The 17769-nt window shown below is 41.2% G+C and overlaps 1 protein-coding gene across 2 annotated transcripts in view; it reads left to right on the top strand.

Annotated features, from left to right (window-relative positions):
• Positions 1–17769, top strand: part of ATG10 (autophagy related 10) — a 196847-nt gene that overhangs the window by 35982 nt on the left and 143096 nt on the right. For both annotated transcript variants that reach the window (XM_068271698.1, XM_068271699.1), the window contains exon 2: positions 1954–2087. In XM_068271698.1, coding sequence (XP_068127799.1) covers positions 1954–2087 — 134 coding nt within the window. The remainder of the gene's footprint in view (positions 1–1953; positions 2088–17769) is intronic.

Below are 17769 nucleotides of genomic sequence, written 5' to 3'. Positions count from 1 at the left end.
TAACAGCTAAGAAATAGAACATTAGTTGCACAGAAATGAGTCTCATATTGTCTCCAGTACAGGAAGAGTTAAGAAATTTCACTTGCTAGTGTCAATGGTCTAGCACTATCCACAATAAATGGGAAGCAGATGGGTACATCCAACTTGGAGAGGGACTTGTTTGCTGACAACAACTGAAATACACATACTCAATGCCAAGCATCTGCAGCTAAAGCAAATCAAATTTTGGGTAGCAATAAAAGGGAAATAAAAACTCAGGATGCTATAATAATAATGCCCCTGTTTAGTTCTTTTGTAAGGTAGCATCTGAAATGCACTTCTGGGCACCGCATTACAGGAGAGACATTGCCGTTTTGGAGCAGGTGCAGAGATGGGCCACAAAATTGATCAGAGCGAGGGAAGTGCTTTGTAAAGCGCTGCGGAATATGTTGGCGCTATATAAAATAAATAAAAATAATAATAATAAAAGATCTCTCCAGGAAATGTAAGATAAACTGGGCGTATTTAGACTAGAGAAAAGACATATTAGAGGCGACCTAACTGACATGTATAAATAAATCAGAGAGCAATATAAAAGCTTTGCAGTTGAGCTTTTTGTCCTCAGGCTTGTGACATGTTCTGCACAAAGAGGAAAATGTTTTTCCATCTATTTAGGAAAGGTTTCTGTACAGTAAGAGTGGTTAAATGTTGAATGTATTACCTCACGACTGTACTGTACTGTACTGTATTTCATGATGACACAATAATTTTGAATGCATAGCAGTGCTGACCTGCACGTTTTCTCTTGGGATTATACTAACTAATAGCTCAGAGCATGCTATAGGAGTCAACCGGTTGCATCCGCCAGTGCTCCGAGCTTCACCCACAAAGCCGCAGTGCCAATGCAACCCTCTTTTCCTCCATTTTCATCATAGTTTGCTATTCAGTGGCATTACCTGGTGTAAAAAAAAAGCAAGAAGTTGCACAGGAGCAGCTGATAGTCGGTGGATTCACTGCCTTCAACCTCTAATGGGAAAGAGGACTATGAAAAACTGCTATCTGTCTGGGCCATTTGATCTTGTGAACCTGGTCTTTTTGCTTCCATTGCACCTGATAGCAGCTTGAGCCAATAAAATCAATGCATGAGTCTAAATCAGGGGTGTCAAACTCAAATACAAAGTGGGCCGACAGTTAAACACTAGGGCCAAGTCGCGGGCCAACCTCATGACCACTTCCTCACTTATAAAGTTCCCTGCTGTCTAATGGCCCCCCTCCCTCCCTTATAAAGTTCCCTGGTGTATAGTGGCCCTCTTTTATACAGTTCCCCGTTGTCTATTGGTCCTTTCTCCCCTTTGCAGTTCCCTGGTGTCTATTGATCTCCCCTCCCCCCCCCCAACACAGTTCCCTGGTGTCTCGTGCTTTCCCCCTCCCTCCACATGTGGCTTCACTGGTGATCTAGGTCTTTACCCCCAGTACAGCATCCCTAGTGTTTTAGAGTGGGCCAAACATAATGCAAAGTTGGGAAACTACCTGGGGGCAAAATTTGACATTATGGTCTAATTGATGAAGCTGCAGTGATTTAACTCAAAATGTAACTTCCCCTATAGCATGGTTTTGGCTGGAGTTTTTTCTTAATGAAACTCCACTCTTGTTTTTTTTCTTTGCCATATAGCTTGTTATGTACCATTTGGATCATTGTTGACTTTATGAGCAGAATGAATTTAATTTTGCAATAATGGAAATTGTGGAAGGAAAGCAGGAACATTATTTTTTTTTCTTCTAAAAACAACCCTCCAGATGTTATCAGTTACAGCGATGGCCGTAACCAGTTCCACATTGAGCCGTCTTTCTGCTCGATTTGGAGGAAAATCTTAGGGAGAAAAATAGAGGGGATAATATTTCAAACCAGGATGTTCAAATTACACATTTCAAAATGTATTCATCATTGTCCATTTTCCATTCTCCTATTTACAGGTTGTTGTCCCAGAATGGATCCTGAAAACAAAGACAACATTGTCCTGGGAGAAGAGAAGTTCAGATACTGCTGCATGGAATTTGTGAAACATTCCCAAAATATAGGGGATGGCTGGGAGTGGAAAAGTCTCCAGGTAATGCATGTGTGAGTCACAGTCTATACATAATGTAATTTAAAGAGTATGCTGGAAGTCAGCATGTTTTTAAGTCTGCATTACATTTGGTTCTGTACTGAAACCAGTAAAAGAAGTTATTACTTCTGTTCAGCATTGCCTAATCTTTGAAATAAAAAAATCGAAACTTTTGCCAAACATTGGAGTGCTCATAAAAAAATTAGAGAAAGGAGAATGCCCCCGTCAAGCAGTTTAATTTTTTTTCCTGCTAAAAGAAACAGTGTTATTACGAGAAAGTGTTGTTTTGCGACCCTACGGAGCATTGTGTGAAAAATTGCAGAAACAGTTTGTCATTTCCGTTGGGCTAAATGTTTACCATATGTTAACACATAGATACAAAACATTATCTGCTACACTACAACCCGTTCCTATGTGCTCTGAGATCCTCCTAATCCCCAGTGCAAATTCAACAGAGGTATTCACTTTTCCCACTTAGAACTTTGGCCTGGACCTTCCTGTTGGCCGCAAACCAATGGGACCATCTTTGTTGTCCATAAATCTGCTGGGATTGGTTCCGGATAAATAGGAACAGACAGGAAAGTTCTCAGAATCTTAGATTTTAAGGCCTCTAAACAGTATATATCTAAGATTGTGGGGTTTCATGAAAACACAGGAAAGGGATTGGAGCAGAGTAAGCACTTTAGGGTGGTAGTTGCACTTAAGGGGTATTAAAACCCGTTATAAAAATGTGATATTAAGCCTGCTCCCTTTTTTATACCTCTAGGTGACGATTTAATCAAGGTCACCTTAGGCCACGTTCACACTGGCCGTTATGTTGCATTCCCTGTGACAGCAGGAACGCAACAAATTGGTACAGTGGTGCCGCACGTTATGCTCCCGCTGCGTCGGGTACGGTGCAGCAGACAGTCGATGATAAGTATGCTTCACTTTCACTGTTAACGATGCATTTACCGGTAATGCTACCATGCCTCAAACTGTTATACCGCAATGCACGCACCGCACTGTGATCGTCGCATAGACAGTGCATTGCAGTTCAGTAAGGCACTTTACAAAGTGGTCATTGTACCACACCGCAATGCACCACTGTGAACATGGTGTTAAAGTTTAAATAAACCTATAATTATTTGGGCCAGTTTGACCAACAAAGCAATTCACTCGAGACAGAACAATCCATCAAACTGAGCCAGATTTGTAATGATGAGAGGCTAGTATCTGTAGAAAGATTAATCATGCTAGTTGGAACATGCTAAAAAAGCCTTTCAGGGAATTGTCCCCTAAGAACCACATATTTCCCTCTCAGTTTTACAATATTTCCTAACGTCTGATGTGATGACATGTAATGCATTTACTGTGTTAACACTGGGAAGTTTGAAATGGTGGTATTTACTAAGCCAGAGTGCCTTTTCATTACTGTCAGATATCCGTACATTTAAACTCTGGACAACCTTATAGTAACCTGGCACAACTCCCTCCACCTGCATGCTGCTGTGATTAAATAGTAAGCCAAAAAAATTACATGTTACAGTCATGTGACTGTTCTGCCTCCTTTTCTATGTCCTAGACCTAGATCTTGTGTCACTCAGTCATCATGTGACTTCCCTGGCTTCTATTTCCATGTATCACAGTGGTCCTTAACCTTTTCAGTGTATTTACCCCTTTCTGGGTCATACCTAAGCCAATGTACTTCCTATGTTTTTTCGTAAGCCTTTTAAAACCGTATTTCGTGCCATAAATGTAATAAAATTAAAGGTGAGTTATAATAAATATGTATTATATATATATATAACGCCTCAGTTTTTTTTAATTACCCCAAGTTTGCGGAGATGGGAGCAGTGTTTGGGAGTCTTGCCCTGGATCTCCTTACCGAATAGGTGATAGCTTACTGAACAGGAAGAGCCGAGATTGGAACCCAGGTCTCCTGTGTCAGAGGCAGAGCCCTTAACCAATACACTATTCAGCCACTCATAAGTCATCATTTGGCAGTATTGGCCTCTTCTCCAATGTTCCAGACCTCAACTCGCTAAGCAATTGTCATACTGCCCCATCTCTTCTTCCATGTCCCAGATCTTACCTCGCTCAACAGTTATTACTTGACTGCCTCGGCCTCCTCTTTCATGTCCCAGATCTTACCTTACTCAGCAGTTAACATGTGACTTCCTCTGCATCTTCTTCCATGTACCATACTTTACCTCACTCAGTAGTTGTTGTGTGACTGTCCTGACCCTTTATTCCATTTTCCAGGCCTTACCTCACTCAGTGTGATTGCCCTGGCCTCTTCTATGTCCCAGACCTTACCTCACTCAGTATTTGTGCGAGTGTCCAGGCCTCTTCCATGTTACTCAGTAGTTGTCGTGTGACTGTCCTGGCCTCTTCTCCAATGTCCCAGCTTCTCCAGTGTCCCAGGTTATGATGAGCAAACAGAAGTCAGTCACTTACTAGCTAATGTGATCTAGGTGAGATTATCTGCATGCTTTGACAAGGAAAGTTTTTAGGTAATGTTTTAAGGATTTCAAAGGTTGATGACCGCCAAACATATATGGAGGAAACCTATACTACCGTAGATGAACATCTGGTGGAGGAACTGACCAGCCGCTTTAGTACACCCAAGAGATGAGGGTGTTACAATAGTCCAGTCTGGTGTGGACATGTGACAGCATCTTAGTTGCATCCTGCCTCAGGACGGAGTTTGTAAGATGTGCTAAGAGGTCAAAAGGAGGTTAACTTATTAATGTGAGGTTTGAATGTTGTGTTATCCAGGGTAATATTTACAGTAGGTATGGATCTAAACCAGTAGGCAGTAAGATTACAATTTCTATTTTATCTATATCCAGTTTAAAGAAAAAAAGAACATGAATGAGGAGAAAGTATGTAGTTGGACACAAGAAGTTAAAGAACACCTGTAAGGGGGATATGGAGCTTGCCATATTTATTTACTTTTATGCAATACCAGTTGCCCGGCAGTCCTGCTGATCTTTCATGCATCAGTAGTGTCTGAATCGCTCGCCTGAGACCAGCATGCAGCAAATCCAATCAAACATCTGATCTGCATGCTTGTTCAGGATCCATAACTAAAAGTATTAGCGGTAAGGAATCAGCAGGATAGTCAGGCAATTTGCATTGTTTAAAAAGAAATAAACCTTTATTCCTAGATAATATATTGGCGCCAGACATTGTACTAGGAACATAATAATTTAAATGTTGTGATAGCCTGGACTAATGGACTAAAATAAAATGAATGGGTTTCATTTATAGTAGTATTGCTGAATTTAAAACTATAGGGGAGGAAATTGGAGAAATAGTGTATTTTGTTTTTTTATATAAAATGCATAGAAAATAAAGTAATTAGTAACAAGTATTGCCCGCAAAAAGCTTAATTTGTGCCAAAAAACAAGATATAGATCATCTACATGTGATGAGTAGTGATAAAGTTATTTGGCAAATAAATAGGAGGAGCACTGATGGGAAAATTGCTTCCTTCCTTGAGGTGAAAACACCTGCGAGCTGAACCGGTTATAGCAGAACGTATAGGAGCAGAACTAATGATTTGGGTGTTTTTGGTAAAAACTGAGAAAGTTGTTTTGGGTTAAAAATATATTGCGTGTGAACTGTCCACTGATGTCATTCAGTAATCCGCCATGAGAGACTGCAAAGCGACAAATTAGAATATTGTTCCTTATGCGTGTGCTCTGCAGGTCACTGCTCACTTATTCAATGCCTCTCTTGCCCACCCCCTTTTAGAACAGGATGTCTGTACAGTGCTTGTTCCCGGAATAATCGTTCTAATGATCAGTTAATGATCATTAATGGAGACAGTATTTAAATACGTAATTATGCAAGACTTTTGTTAAAAAAAATTATACAAGGCTTTTGTAATATGGTAAGCCAAGAGAGATAATAAGCTACCCAATGAGAAAAAAAATAGGCTGCATTAGTTGCAGCCCTAATCTTCCCTCATGCTGGCTGCTTTGAAAAGTAATCCATAAGTTAGACTTGTCAGGTGCCCATTCCAAAAGTACCCAAGCACTTTACATTTCAAACCATGTCCCCGCCTGTCATGTGACCATGCTCCAACCCTGGAATTGGTTCAGAGACCAGAAGATAACATCAGACCAGGGCATGCCTGCATTTCCACTATCAAATAGTGTGAGTACTAACAGCACTCTCCATGGCTTATTGGATTCTAGCAGTATTAATCCTTTAGCAGCCAATTTATTTAGAGGCTTGCAAGTGCTCCAGTCCAATTTATTTTAGCACTTCTTTATTTCTTATTTGTTACATTTTCCTGCTTCTAATTAGTACTGCTGTACTGTGTATTATTGGCCACTAGTGGGCAGTTAGTTTCTATACTTTCTGTTAGTAGAAAGACATCAAAGCATTCCTTGAATTTACAGCACAATGAGTTCTGCTGACTGAAGTCAAAAGCAGTGCACTTATCTCAAACGAGATAACTTTATTGACGTTGCCCATTAAAATGGGGAAGACTTTAATGTGTTGTACAATGGCCAAGCTCAGTGGCTAGTCATGTGCCTTAGTTTATCAAAGTACATAAAAGTAGATTGAGGCAGTGGCGTAACTACAATTCATGCCCCCCTCTCCCCCCCACCCAGCAAAACTTTGATACTTTGAAAGACCCCCCCCCCCCCCCAATGCTTACACTCCTCCCCTTGCATCCCTTTGTGCTCTTTACAGCCATATTACAAGGTTCATGTAACAAGTTTGGCCACCATGATCTTCACACCCATAAAAAGTGTAGTCACAAAAACACCTAATGTGAAGTGTAGTCCCCTGTATCGGAGGAAGGAGAGGCTAGTTAGGGCCCCCCACAGCTCTGGGGCCCTCTGCGATCACAGGGGCTGCTTCCCTCTAGTTACGCCCCTGGACTGAGGTTTTTTTCTTATGCTACTGCAAAATCGCTATTAAAAGAACTAATGTAAACAGTATATGTGTGCCAAGTTGATGCCACCAGTATAAAACCGGAGACATTTGTGTTTTCTATGAACAAACTCTTACCCGTGTTGGATTCTTCTTTTATTTTCACAATGACCAGAAGAGCAGATGCCATGGCAACCAAGATGGCCTGTCCTAGCCATAAATATTGCCTGAAATAGCCAATTAGTTAGAAAGGACAGATGAAGGGCGCATATGTATGAAACACTCTGTCTGAAAAGGTTAAAGTATGCTTCACATTCACTAGACAATTTTTAGAAGAAGCAATACAAAATGACTTTAGTACAGCTGTATGTGTACAGTTATTGTCATCAAATGGCACAGTTCAGTGTCCGCTAATAAGATATATAAATATTGCTGTCTTTTTCTTGGCTGTTTCTTTGTTGATGTTTATGCTACTTGTTTAAGGCAGCAACACCATTTTATAATTTAGATTTTATCTGTCAGGGACTGTTGGTAACACAAATAGTGGAGCTCTGACAAATAGTTTATTTTATTTTCATGTTTCATGTTGATCAAGTCAGAGTTAGTCCATGGGAAGGGTGTCATTAGTGGGGTTGCAAGATCAAGAAGGACACACACCAACGGCTCACAATCTAAAGGGGAGGAAGGGTAGTGACACACTGGGTAGGGCTATGGAATATGTTCTCGGCTGATAGAGTTAAGGTGCGGGGGTGGGGGGGAGTAGGCCATCTTAAAGAGGTGTGTAATGAGGGCTTGCTTTAAAGTGGAATATAACCCTGCATTTCATCTTTGCTCTAAAACATTATTTGCAGCATATTATATGCAACCAGCATTTTTTTTTTTACCAGCATTTGAAGGGTTACACACAGAGCTTAAAAGTTGAGTGCAGTGAATTGCAGAGGCATCCGAACTTTAGATAATGTTATCTTGTGTTTACTTAAATGTATCAAGTGAGGAATGTGACACATTCTCTGACTGTGCAGGAGCTGCTGGAGACAGAGAGACACTGAAAGCATGTTTGTCTGCAAAACAGCAACGAATAAAACCAGTTATTAATAATATGCAAAGTCAGCTCACAAAGCAAAAATGGTACTTTTGGAAACCTATAACTTCTAAATGAATAATAATACTAATGCACAAATGCAAATATGATAACCATATGGCATATAAAAAGTAGGTAAATATGTTTTTTTTTTAATATTATGTCAGGGTTTTAAACCGCTTTAAGGTGTTGAAGGAAGGGGAGAGTCTGAGGGGGGTGGGATGGAGTTCCATAGGGTGGGGGTGGCTCTTGAGTAATCTTGCTGGTGTGCAGGTGAGTGAGAAATGTGGGGGGTGGTCAGGCGGAGGTTATTGGAGGGCCAGACGGGGGGGGGGGGGGGGGATGCAGGTATGTATCTGTGGACGAGCTTGGAGATGTAGGTAGGGTAGGTCCTATGCACAGATTTGTAGGCCAGGAACAGAATTTTGAAAAGGGGAGACATGGAAGCAGAGCAGGGCAAAGAATGGATGAGTGTAGTTGCTGCATTCATGACTGATTGAAGAGGAGCAAAAAGGTTTAAGGAGAGCCCTGATAGTAGGGTGTTGCAATAGTCAAGTCAGGAGATGACGAGGGCATGGATGAGAAGCATGGTAGTGTCCGGGGTCAGGAAGGACAGTATCAAGGATAGTCTATCTGAGTTAAAGGGATGATAGAGTGACATATATATGGTATACATTGTTTTAGATATATACAGTATTGTCTGGTTAAGATATTTACCAATTTGTCGCTTAATTTTTCCTTTGTAGTAAGTAAATTGCATTTTTGATTAATACATATTTAAATAGCAAATTATCAGGGAGAGAATATTTTTCTTTCAGAGATTCAAAAGACAGTAATGTACAATTCAGTATTATATGATGTATTTGATTCATTCTGTGTTTTATCCAAATTCTTGAAACAAATAGAGTTGGAGTAATTTAGGATTTTTCCAAAGGGGAGTAAATGGAGACATAATTTCAGGTAATAGGAATGGCTTCCTAGCAAAGTTTTCATAATTGGGGTGATGATATGAATGTTTTTGTAGTCTTTGTAAGGTATTGTAGATAGGGCATCACACGAACCTAAAGTAGCCGCTCCAGTGTTACGAGCAGTATTACGGTTGTCATTGGAGAGCCACCATTTAATGAGGAATAACATGGAACACCAGTAATATTTTTGAAAATGAGGAAGAGCAAAACCACCATCAGTAACAAGAGCAAAACCACCATCAGTAACAAGAGCAAAACCACCATCAGTAACAAGAGCAAAACCACCATCAGTAACAAGAGCAAAACCACCATCAGTAACAAAGTGTTGATATTGTGGTTATAAAATCTTTGCAACGTTTACCAGTGGCTTATCAGATCAGTGAAATATGCCAAAACATGAGTAAACAGTCATTTGATTGCAGTCCTATGGACCCCGGTACTGAAAAGTTTTTGTAACAAATACAGGTCTTATTACAAAAATTGTGGGAGAGTGGTGTCAAAGACAGTTTTACAAAGACAGTTTTTGCGCCCACACCTGGACAAAATGTGCATGGCCACATATCCGAATGTGGATGTGGTCATGGGTGAAGTCAAATGTACTAATGCTGTTTAAATGTAACCCCTTCCCCTGTTCACATAGCCAGATGTGCCACCCTTTAAATAGCCAGGTGTGCCCCACTATAGATAGCCAGATCTGCCCCCCTTCCCCATTTCGATAGTGAGGTGTGCCCCCCTATAAATAGCCAAATGTGCCCCCCTTTAGATAGACGTGCCCTACTTTTTCTGCTGCTGTTAACACTTCTGCACTCCTCTGCAGAGGCAGGGAGAGAAGCAGGGCAGCCAGCAAGCCACCTCTCATGCAAGTGGGGGTGCAATGGCTGTGCTGAGCCCCCTTACAGTTCTGTGCCCGGAGACGTGTTTCCTCTTGCCCACCCCCATAGCTACTCCTCTGCTGTATGGCACACATCACCGGATGGAAGATATTGGTCAAAGCCCTATGTTAAAACCAATATGATTGCACACAAATGTCATATTAAAAGTAAGCAGTTGATCATATGCACATTTTTTTTAGATGAACTTTTTTTGTATGCCTAATATAACATTAAAGGGTAACCATATCGAGCCTGAGGATTGCAAGGCTGCCCCTAAACAGCCTCAGGCAGGGTCCACACAATTAAAATATGCAAAATTGCATTCACATTTTCTCACTTGCGAAAACCCTTACATCTTGCAACATAAATTTGCACATAGCATGCAAATTTCCATTGGCTTTGATTTGCTGTATTAAAAAAATTCTCTTACAAACGCAAATTTTAACATGAAAAAAAATTATATTTTTGGCACACATGGTTCGGAACCCAAACACACACATTCAGCAGCATTTCAGCATGAAACAGCAGAACAGGTGCATTTCATTTAAAGTGAACCCGAGGTGAAAATAAACTGATGAGTTTAACAATTGTATTTATCCTCCTACTCCTAAAAATGACCTTTCTTAGATATCCCATATTTTTATTTTATCTTTAATAAAAGTCCATTAAATGTTTTATTGTCTCTGCTCAGTGGCAGTCTGTTGATCTTTTTCTGTCTCTCCCCTGCCCTCAGAAGTAGTATTCTGCCAGGAAAACTTTTATGGCTGTAATTTGCTTAACCTAATACTCCACCACTTATAGAAAAAGGCACTCCACAGGCTTCAAACTTGCGTTTGTGGTTTATTGAGCAAGACTTGAGAAAGGGTCAGGAGACCCGTAACATGTAGTGTGTCTTGCTCAATAAACCACAAACGCAAGTTTGAAGCCTGTGGAGTGCCTTTTTCTATAAGTGGTGGAGTATTCGGTTTGCAGGAGTGGTGGACCTGCAGAGAAAGAGCACCGGCATTTGCTACCTTATTAAGGTGAGCTTAATCTGAGCTCCAAGGAGGAGATTCCAATTTGCTTAAAGAGGAACTCCAGCCTAAACAAACATACTTAATTAAAATAGATAGATAATATAATCTCTTACCCACCCTGTTTTAAAAGAACAGGCAAATGTTTGATTTCATGATGGCAGCCATGTTTTTGGTTGAAAGGAGGTGACAGGGTGCATGAGACACAGTTCCAACTGTCCTGTGTCCTGAGCACCTCTCCCAGTTGCTAGGCAACGTGATTAACAACATAGGAAATCCCATCATGCTCTGCACAGCATCAGGGAAAAAAAGCCCGGGCTTTTTTTCTTTGATGGGTGGAGCTTAGCTAAAAAATGCAGCTAAAATGATGCTTTGGTAAGAAAAACAAGGTTCTGATGCTGTGAAACTGTTAAACACCAAGCCTTTTCAGTTCTGCTGAGTAGATTTTTAGTCCGGACGTTCACTTTAACCTCCCTGGCGGTCAATTGATTTTCGGCCGCACGCCTAATTTTTTTTTTATCATGTAGCTAGCCTATCGCTAGCCACATGATTCCCCCCTCCCTGCGGCGTCCCTCCCAACCCTCCGATCGACACTGGCGATCAAGCCCGTCCGGAAATCCCGTTCTGTACGGGATTTCCTTTAGGGCTTCCCCCGTCACCATGGCGACGAACGGAGTGACGTCACAGGGAGTCCCGATCCACCCCATAGCGCAGCCTGGTGGCGATTGGCCAGGGTATGTGGGGGGGGGCTGTATCACGGCGGGTAGCGGCGCATCGGCGGCGATCAGGTAAGACACGCAGCTAGAAAAGTGCTAGCTGCGTGTTTTAAAAAAAAATTATCCAAATCGGCCCACCAGGGCCTGAGAAATCCTCCGCGGCGGCATACCCCGAGCTCAGCTCGGAATTACCGCCAAAGAGGTTAATAGTAAAGCTTACTATATTCCCCACAAGGTACTGACAAAGCAGAAGCTGTCACTTGCATACCTGAAAATTAACTCTTTCAGGCAGCAAAATAAAAACAGCCTCTTAATATGTTTTGCACTGTACATAGATATGTTTATCTCATCATGTCACGTCGCCTTGGCTACACTTTAACTCCAATACTTCCTCCTTCCAGCGTGGAAGGAGGAAGTGTCAGAGTTAAGGTGGACCTAAGCTCAGAACTTCCCCCTGCTCTAAAAGATAAGCAACAACATATTAACTTTTAAAGAAAACATTTCTTTGTTACAGCTTACAGAACTGCTACAATAAATCGGCTGTGTCTAATTCCTGGTTTCATGAGATCACAGAAAGAGTTAACCTCCTGTGTTAACATATTAACACACAACTCGGGGCACACCTTGGCACGGTTCAGACATAGTTAACAGCTCAAATTACACTTGTGATTACTTGCAGATAATGGAGAATTAAGGCCTCGATTCATCATTGTCTTTGCGATAACTTTTTCCAGTTCGTTAAAGTACCGAATTCGAAGTTTATCTATTTCTAGTTGTATTCATCAAGGTTTTTCCACATTCGGTGTGAAATCGATAATGCGGTAACCATTTGGTAACGTGTCGATATTTCCATTTTACAGTGGTAATTTAACACAAGGCCATAGGATTCCCGTGGAATTTTGGGTAAAAAGGCAGTCCTTTGAACACCACATAGCAACATTCCGAATAAGGGCTTAAAGCAGTAGGATCAGCCATACTATGCCAGGGAAAAAAACACATATATAAGTAGATAAATACTTGATCTACTTACATAACACATGTATTTCAGTGAATGTTATATCGTAAATGATGAGAATTCTGTTAGTGGTGGGGGCCATGTCTTTTGCCCACAGTTAAGGCTAACTCGTGATGTCATTTCTGCCCCTTACTTTTTTTCTTGTCTCCTCCAATCGCAGAGTCGCCTCAGCCTTGCTTGTAAACACAAGTGAGTAGGGGATTAGGTTTCAGATAAGCAGCTGGCAGGGAAATAAAGGAAAGTGGAGGAATACATTATAGATAAAAAGAACCCCCAGCATGCAATTCTTTGGCACGACTACTAAAGGGCCATTGCTCCTTAAGTATGTGATAACTCCAAATCATAACAGCAGAAAAAGTTTTGAAAGTTTTGAATGCAGGATTAGCATCTTTATCACTTAATACACTCAGACCAGTTGCTGTTGAAATTTGATTTTTATGGTGACGATACCGCTTTAACATCTGGACCAGGATTCTGGAAGTGGCTTGGGACAATCCAACAATTTGATAGAAGTCTTTTCTGAAAACATGTTGTGCAGCTAGCAATTTAGTTAACCCTGGCACTGCTGGGTTCTCTTACAAGATGATTCAAGAGAAATGCAGATGTCCTGGTATAGCAAATAAATCCATTCTGGTCTAGTCCTGGAGAAAGAGGTGAGTGGACTCACCCTAAAAACCCCTGCGTCGTGCGTAGCGCCAAAAAAGGGGCATGGCCAAGCATAACGTGGGCGTGGTCATAGGTGGGGCCAAATATACATGACCTTAGCAGTGATGTAAAAGGTCTGCCGGGGAACTTTGAGCTCTGCCGTAGTGTATCCCCCAAAAATAGATGTAATCTGACAGTATTTCACCAAAAAGACACATAATCTGTTAGAAGTTCCTCCAAAATACAGATAAAATGGCAGTGGTTCCCCCAAAATAGACAATGTGGCAGCAGCAGTTCCCCCAACATACACATAATTTGGAAGCAGTTCCCCAAAATACGCAAAACCTGTCAGTGGATCACCCAAAATACATGTAACACCCAAATACATATAATCTGGCAGCAGTGGTCCTTCAAACATACACAATCTGACAGCAGTTCCCCAAAATACACGTAATCTGGCAGCAGCAGCCGTTCCCCTAACATACACAATCTGGCAGCAGTTCACCAAAATACACATAATCTGGCAGCAGCCGTTCCCCTAACATACACATAATCTGGCAGCTGTTCCCCAAAATACATAACAGTGGTTCCACAAAAATGCAGATAATCTGACAGCAGTTCCCCCAAAATAGGTATCCCCAGCATAGGTAGCCAGGTCTATAGGTGTCCCCAGTATAAGTAGCCATGAGTATAGTAGTCCCCAGTATATGTAGCCAGAGGTATAGTTGCCTAGTATATGTAGCCAGGGGTATATGTGCCCAGTATATGTAGTCAGGGGTTTACTAGTCCCCAGTATATGTAGCCAGAGGTATAGGTGTCCAGTATATGTAGCCAGGGGTATAGGTGCCCAGTATATGTTGTCAGGAGTAGTCCCCAGTATATGTAGCCAGGGGTATATGTGCCCAGTATATGTAGTAAGGGGTATATGTGCCTAGTATATGTAGTCGGGTATATGTGCCCAGTATATGTAGCCAGAGGTATATGCACCAGTATATGTAGCCAGGGGTATATGCCCTCAGTATATGTAGTCAGGGGTATATATCCCCAGTATATTTAGTCAGGGGTATATGTGCCCAGTATATGTAGTCAGGGGTATATGTGCCAGTATATGTAGTCAGGGGGGTATATGTCCCAGTATATGTAGCCAGGGGTATATGTGCCCAGTGTATGTAGTCAGGGGTATATGTGCCCAGTATATGTAGCCAGGGGTATATGTGCCCAGTATTTGTAGGCAGGGGTATATGTGCCCATTATATGTAGGCAGGGGTATATGTCCCAGTATATGTAGGCAGGGGTATATGTCCCCAGAATAGGTTATCAGGTTTCCCCCAGCAGGGAGAGCCCCAAGGTGAGGGAAGGAAGGGGGAAATGGCCCCCCTTCCCCACCACTGCTCACAGCTCTCCTTCCACTGCGCTGGTCCCCTCCACACATGCCAGGGTGGACGGCATCCACTCTCTGAAAAAAGCAAGTGGACATCGTCCACCCGCGTCCACACAGGACTCGACCCCTGGTTCTAGAGCTATTTCTTGCCCTTCTGCGCCTTTGAATCACTCTCAGCTGATATATAACCACTTCAAATGACTCTGTCTTCTCTGTCAGCAATAATCTGACAGGAATAACAACAGAGCAGTGAAGGAGATAACTAATCCTAAATGTAATGCTAAACCACGCCCACTTTCATTTTCATGATTTGCACTTTCTTCCGTTTTATCGCATCATTACTAAATGATTACCGAATGCTCGCTAAAACTGTAGATAACTTTGATGAATCCTGAAATCAACTTATCGAGGTTGGTATTTTACCGAGCTGTCGGTAATTGAGCCGATAAGTCTTGATGAACCGAGGCCTTAGGCAGTTCTCTCTAAATAAACACAGAATGGATTGCTTTGTGTTTTCCTTGTCTCCTGTGCAAGAGTTTAGGTCCGCTTTAAATGAAATGCACCTGTCCTGCTATCCTGTGCTGAAATGGTTCTGATTGCATGTTTGGGTTCTGATCCATGCATTGCCAAATTCGAACACCAACACTAGTAAAGTCTATTAATATGATTTATGCAGGAAGTTTTGAATGAGCATGATGCTATTTATTGGCTAACTTAAAGGGGAACTATGGTGAAAAATTGTAAAATTAAAAATATGTGCAAACATAAACAAATAGGAAGTAGATTTTTACCAGAGTAAAATGAGCCATAAATCACTTTTCTCCTATGTTGCTGTCACTTACAGTAGGTAGTAGAAATCTGACAGAAGTGACAGGATTTGGACAAGTCCATCTCTTCATAGGGGATTCTCAGGAATGTATTTATTTTCAAAAGCACTTAGTGAAAAAACTGTGTAGCGATCAGGGAAGCTGGCCAGCATCATTGTTTAACCACTTGAGGACCTAGGGCTTTCTACCCCTTAAGGACCGGCCACTTTTTTTCCATTCAGACCACTGCAGCTTTCACGGTTTATTGCTCGCTCATACAACCTACCACCTAAATGAATTTTGGCTCCTTTTCTTGTCACTAATAAAGCTTTCTTTTAGTGCTATTTGATTGCTCCTGCGATTTTTACTTTTTATTATATTCAGCAAAAAAGACATGAATTTTGGCAAAAAAATGATTTTTTTAACTTTCTGTGCTGACAGTTTTCAAATAAAGTAAAATTTCTGTATACATGCAGCGCGAAAAATGTGGACAAACATGTTTTTGATAAAAAAAACCCCATTCAGTGTATATTTATTGGTTTGGGTAAAAGTTATAGCGTTTACAAACTATGGTGCAAAAAGTGAATTTTCCCATTTTCAAGCATCTCTGACTTTTCTGACCCTCTGTCATGTTTCATGAGGGGCTAGAATTCCAGGATAGTATAAATACCCCCCAAATGACCCCATTTTGGAAAGAAGACATCCCAAAGTATTCACTGAGAGGCATAGTGAGTTCATAGAAGATATTATTTTTTGTCACAAGTAAGCGGAAAATGACACTTTGTGAAAAAAAAAAAAAAAAAAAAAAGTTTCCATTTCTTCTAACTTGCGACAAAAAAAAATGAAATCTGCCACGGACTCACCATGCTCCTCTCTGAATACCTTGAAGTGTCTACTTTCCAAAATGGGGTCATTTGTGGGGTGTGTTTACTGTCCTGACATTTTGGGGGGTGCTAAATTGTAAGCACCCCTGTAAAGCCTGAAGGTGCTCATTGGACTTTGGACCCCTTAGCGCAGTTAGGGTGCAAAAAAGTGCCACACATGTGGTATTGCCGTACTCAGGAGAAGTAGTATAATGTGTTTTGGGGTGTATTTTTACACATACCCATGCTGGGTGGGAGAAATATCTCTGTAAATGACAATTTGTTAATTTTTTTTACACACAATTGTCCATTTACAGAGATCTTTCTCCCACTCAGCATGGGTATGTGTAAAAATACACCACAAAACACATTATACTACTTCTCCTGAGTACGGCGATACCACATGTGTGGCACTTTTTTGCACCCTAACTGCGCTAAAGGGCCCAAAGTCCAATGAGTACCTTTAGAATTTCACAGGTCATTTTGAGAAATTTCGTTTCAAGACTACTCCTCACGGTTTAGGGCCCCTAAAATGCCAGGGCAGTATAGGAACCCCACAAATGACCCCATTTTAGAAAGAAGACACCCCAAGGTATTCCGTTAGGAGTATAGTGAGTTCATAGAAGATTTTATTTTTTTGTCAAAAGTTAGCGGAAATTGATTTTAATTGTGTTTTTTCACAAAGTGTCATTTTCCGCTAACTTTTGACAAAAAATAAAATCTTCTATGAACTCACCATACTCCTAACGGAATACCTTGGGGTGTCTTCTTTCTAAAATGGGGTCATTTGTGGGGTTCCTATACTGCCCTGGCATTTTAGGGGCCCTAAACCGTGAGGAGTAGTCTTGAAACGAAATTTCTCAAAATGACCTGTGAAATTCTAAAGGTACTCATTGGACTTTGGGCCCTTTAGCGCAGTTAGGGTGCAAAAAAGTGCCACACATGTGGTATCGCCGTACTCGGGAGAAGTAGTACAATGTGTTTTGGGGTGTATTTTTACACATACCCATGCTGGGTGGGAGAAATACCTCTGTAAATGGACAATTGTGTGTAAAAAAATCAAAAGATTGTCATTTACAGAGGTATTTCTCCCACCCAGCATGGGTATGTGTAAAAATACACCCCAAAACACATTATACTACTTCTCCCGAGTACGGCGATACCACATGTGTGGCACTTTTTTGCACCCTAACTGCACTAAGGGGCCCAAAGTCCAATGAGTACCTTTAGGATTTCACAGGTCATTTTTGTTTCAAGACTACTCCTCACGGTTTAGGGCCCCTAAAATGCCAGGGCAGTATAGGAACCCCACTAATGACCCCATTTTAGAAAGAAGACACCCCAAGGTATTCCGTTAGGAGTATGGTGAGTTCATAGAAGTTTTTATTTTTTTGTCACAAGTTAGCGGAAATTGATTTTAATAGTTTTTTTTCACAAAGTGTCATTTTCC

This window comes from Hyperolius riggenbachi, chromosome 1, assembly GCF_040937935.1.
Source record: "Hyperolius riggenbachi isolate aHypRig1 chromosome 1, aHypRig1.pri, whole genome shotgun sequence".
Classification (NCBI taxonomy): Eukaryota; Metazoa; Chordata; class Amphibia; order Anura; family Hyperoliidae; genus Hyperolius; species Hyperolius riggenbachi.
The sequence above is the reverse complement of the archived record's forward strand: the minus strand, read 5'-3'. Positions and strand labels throughout refer to the sequence as shown.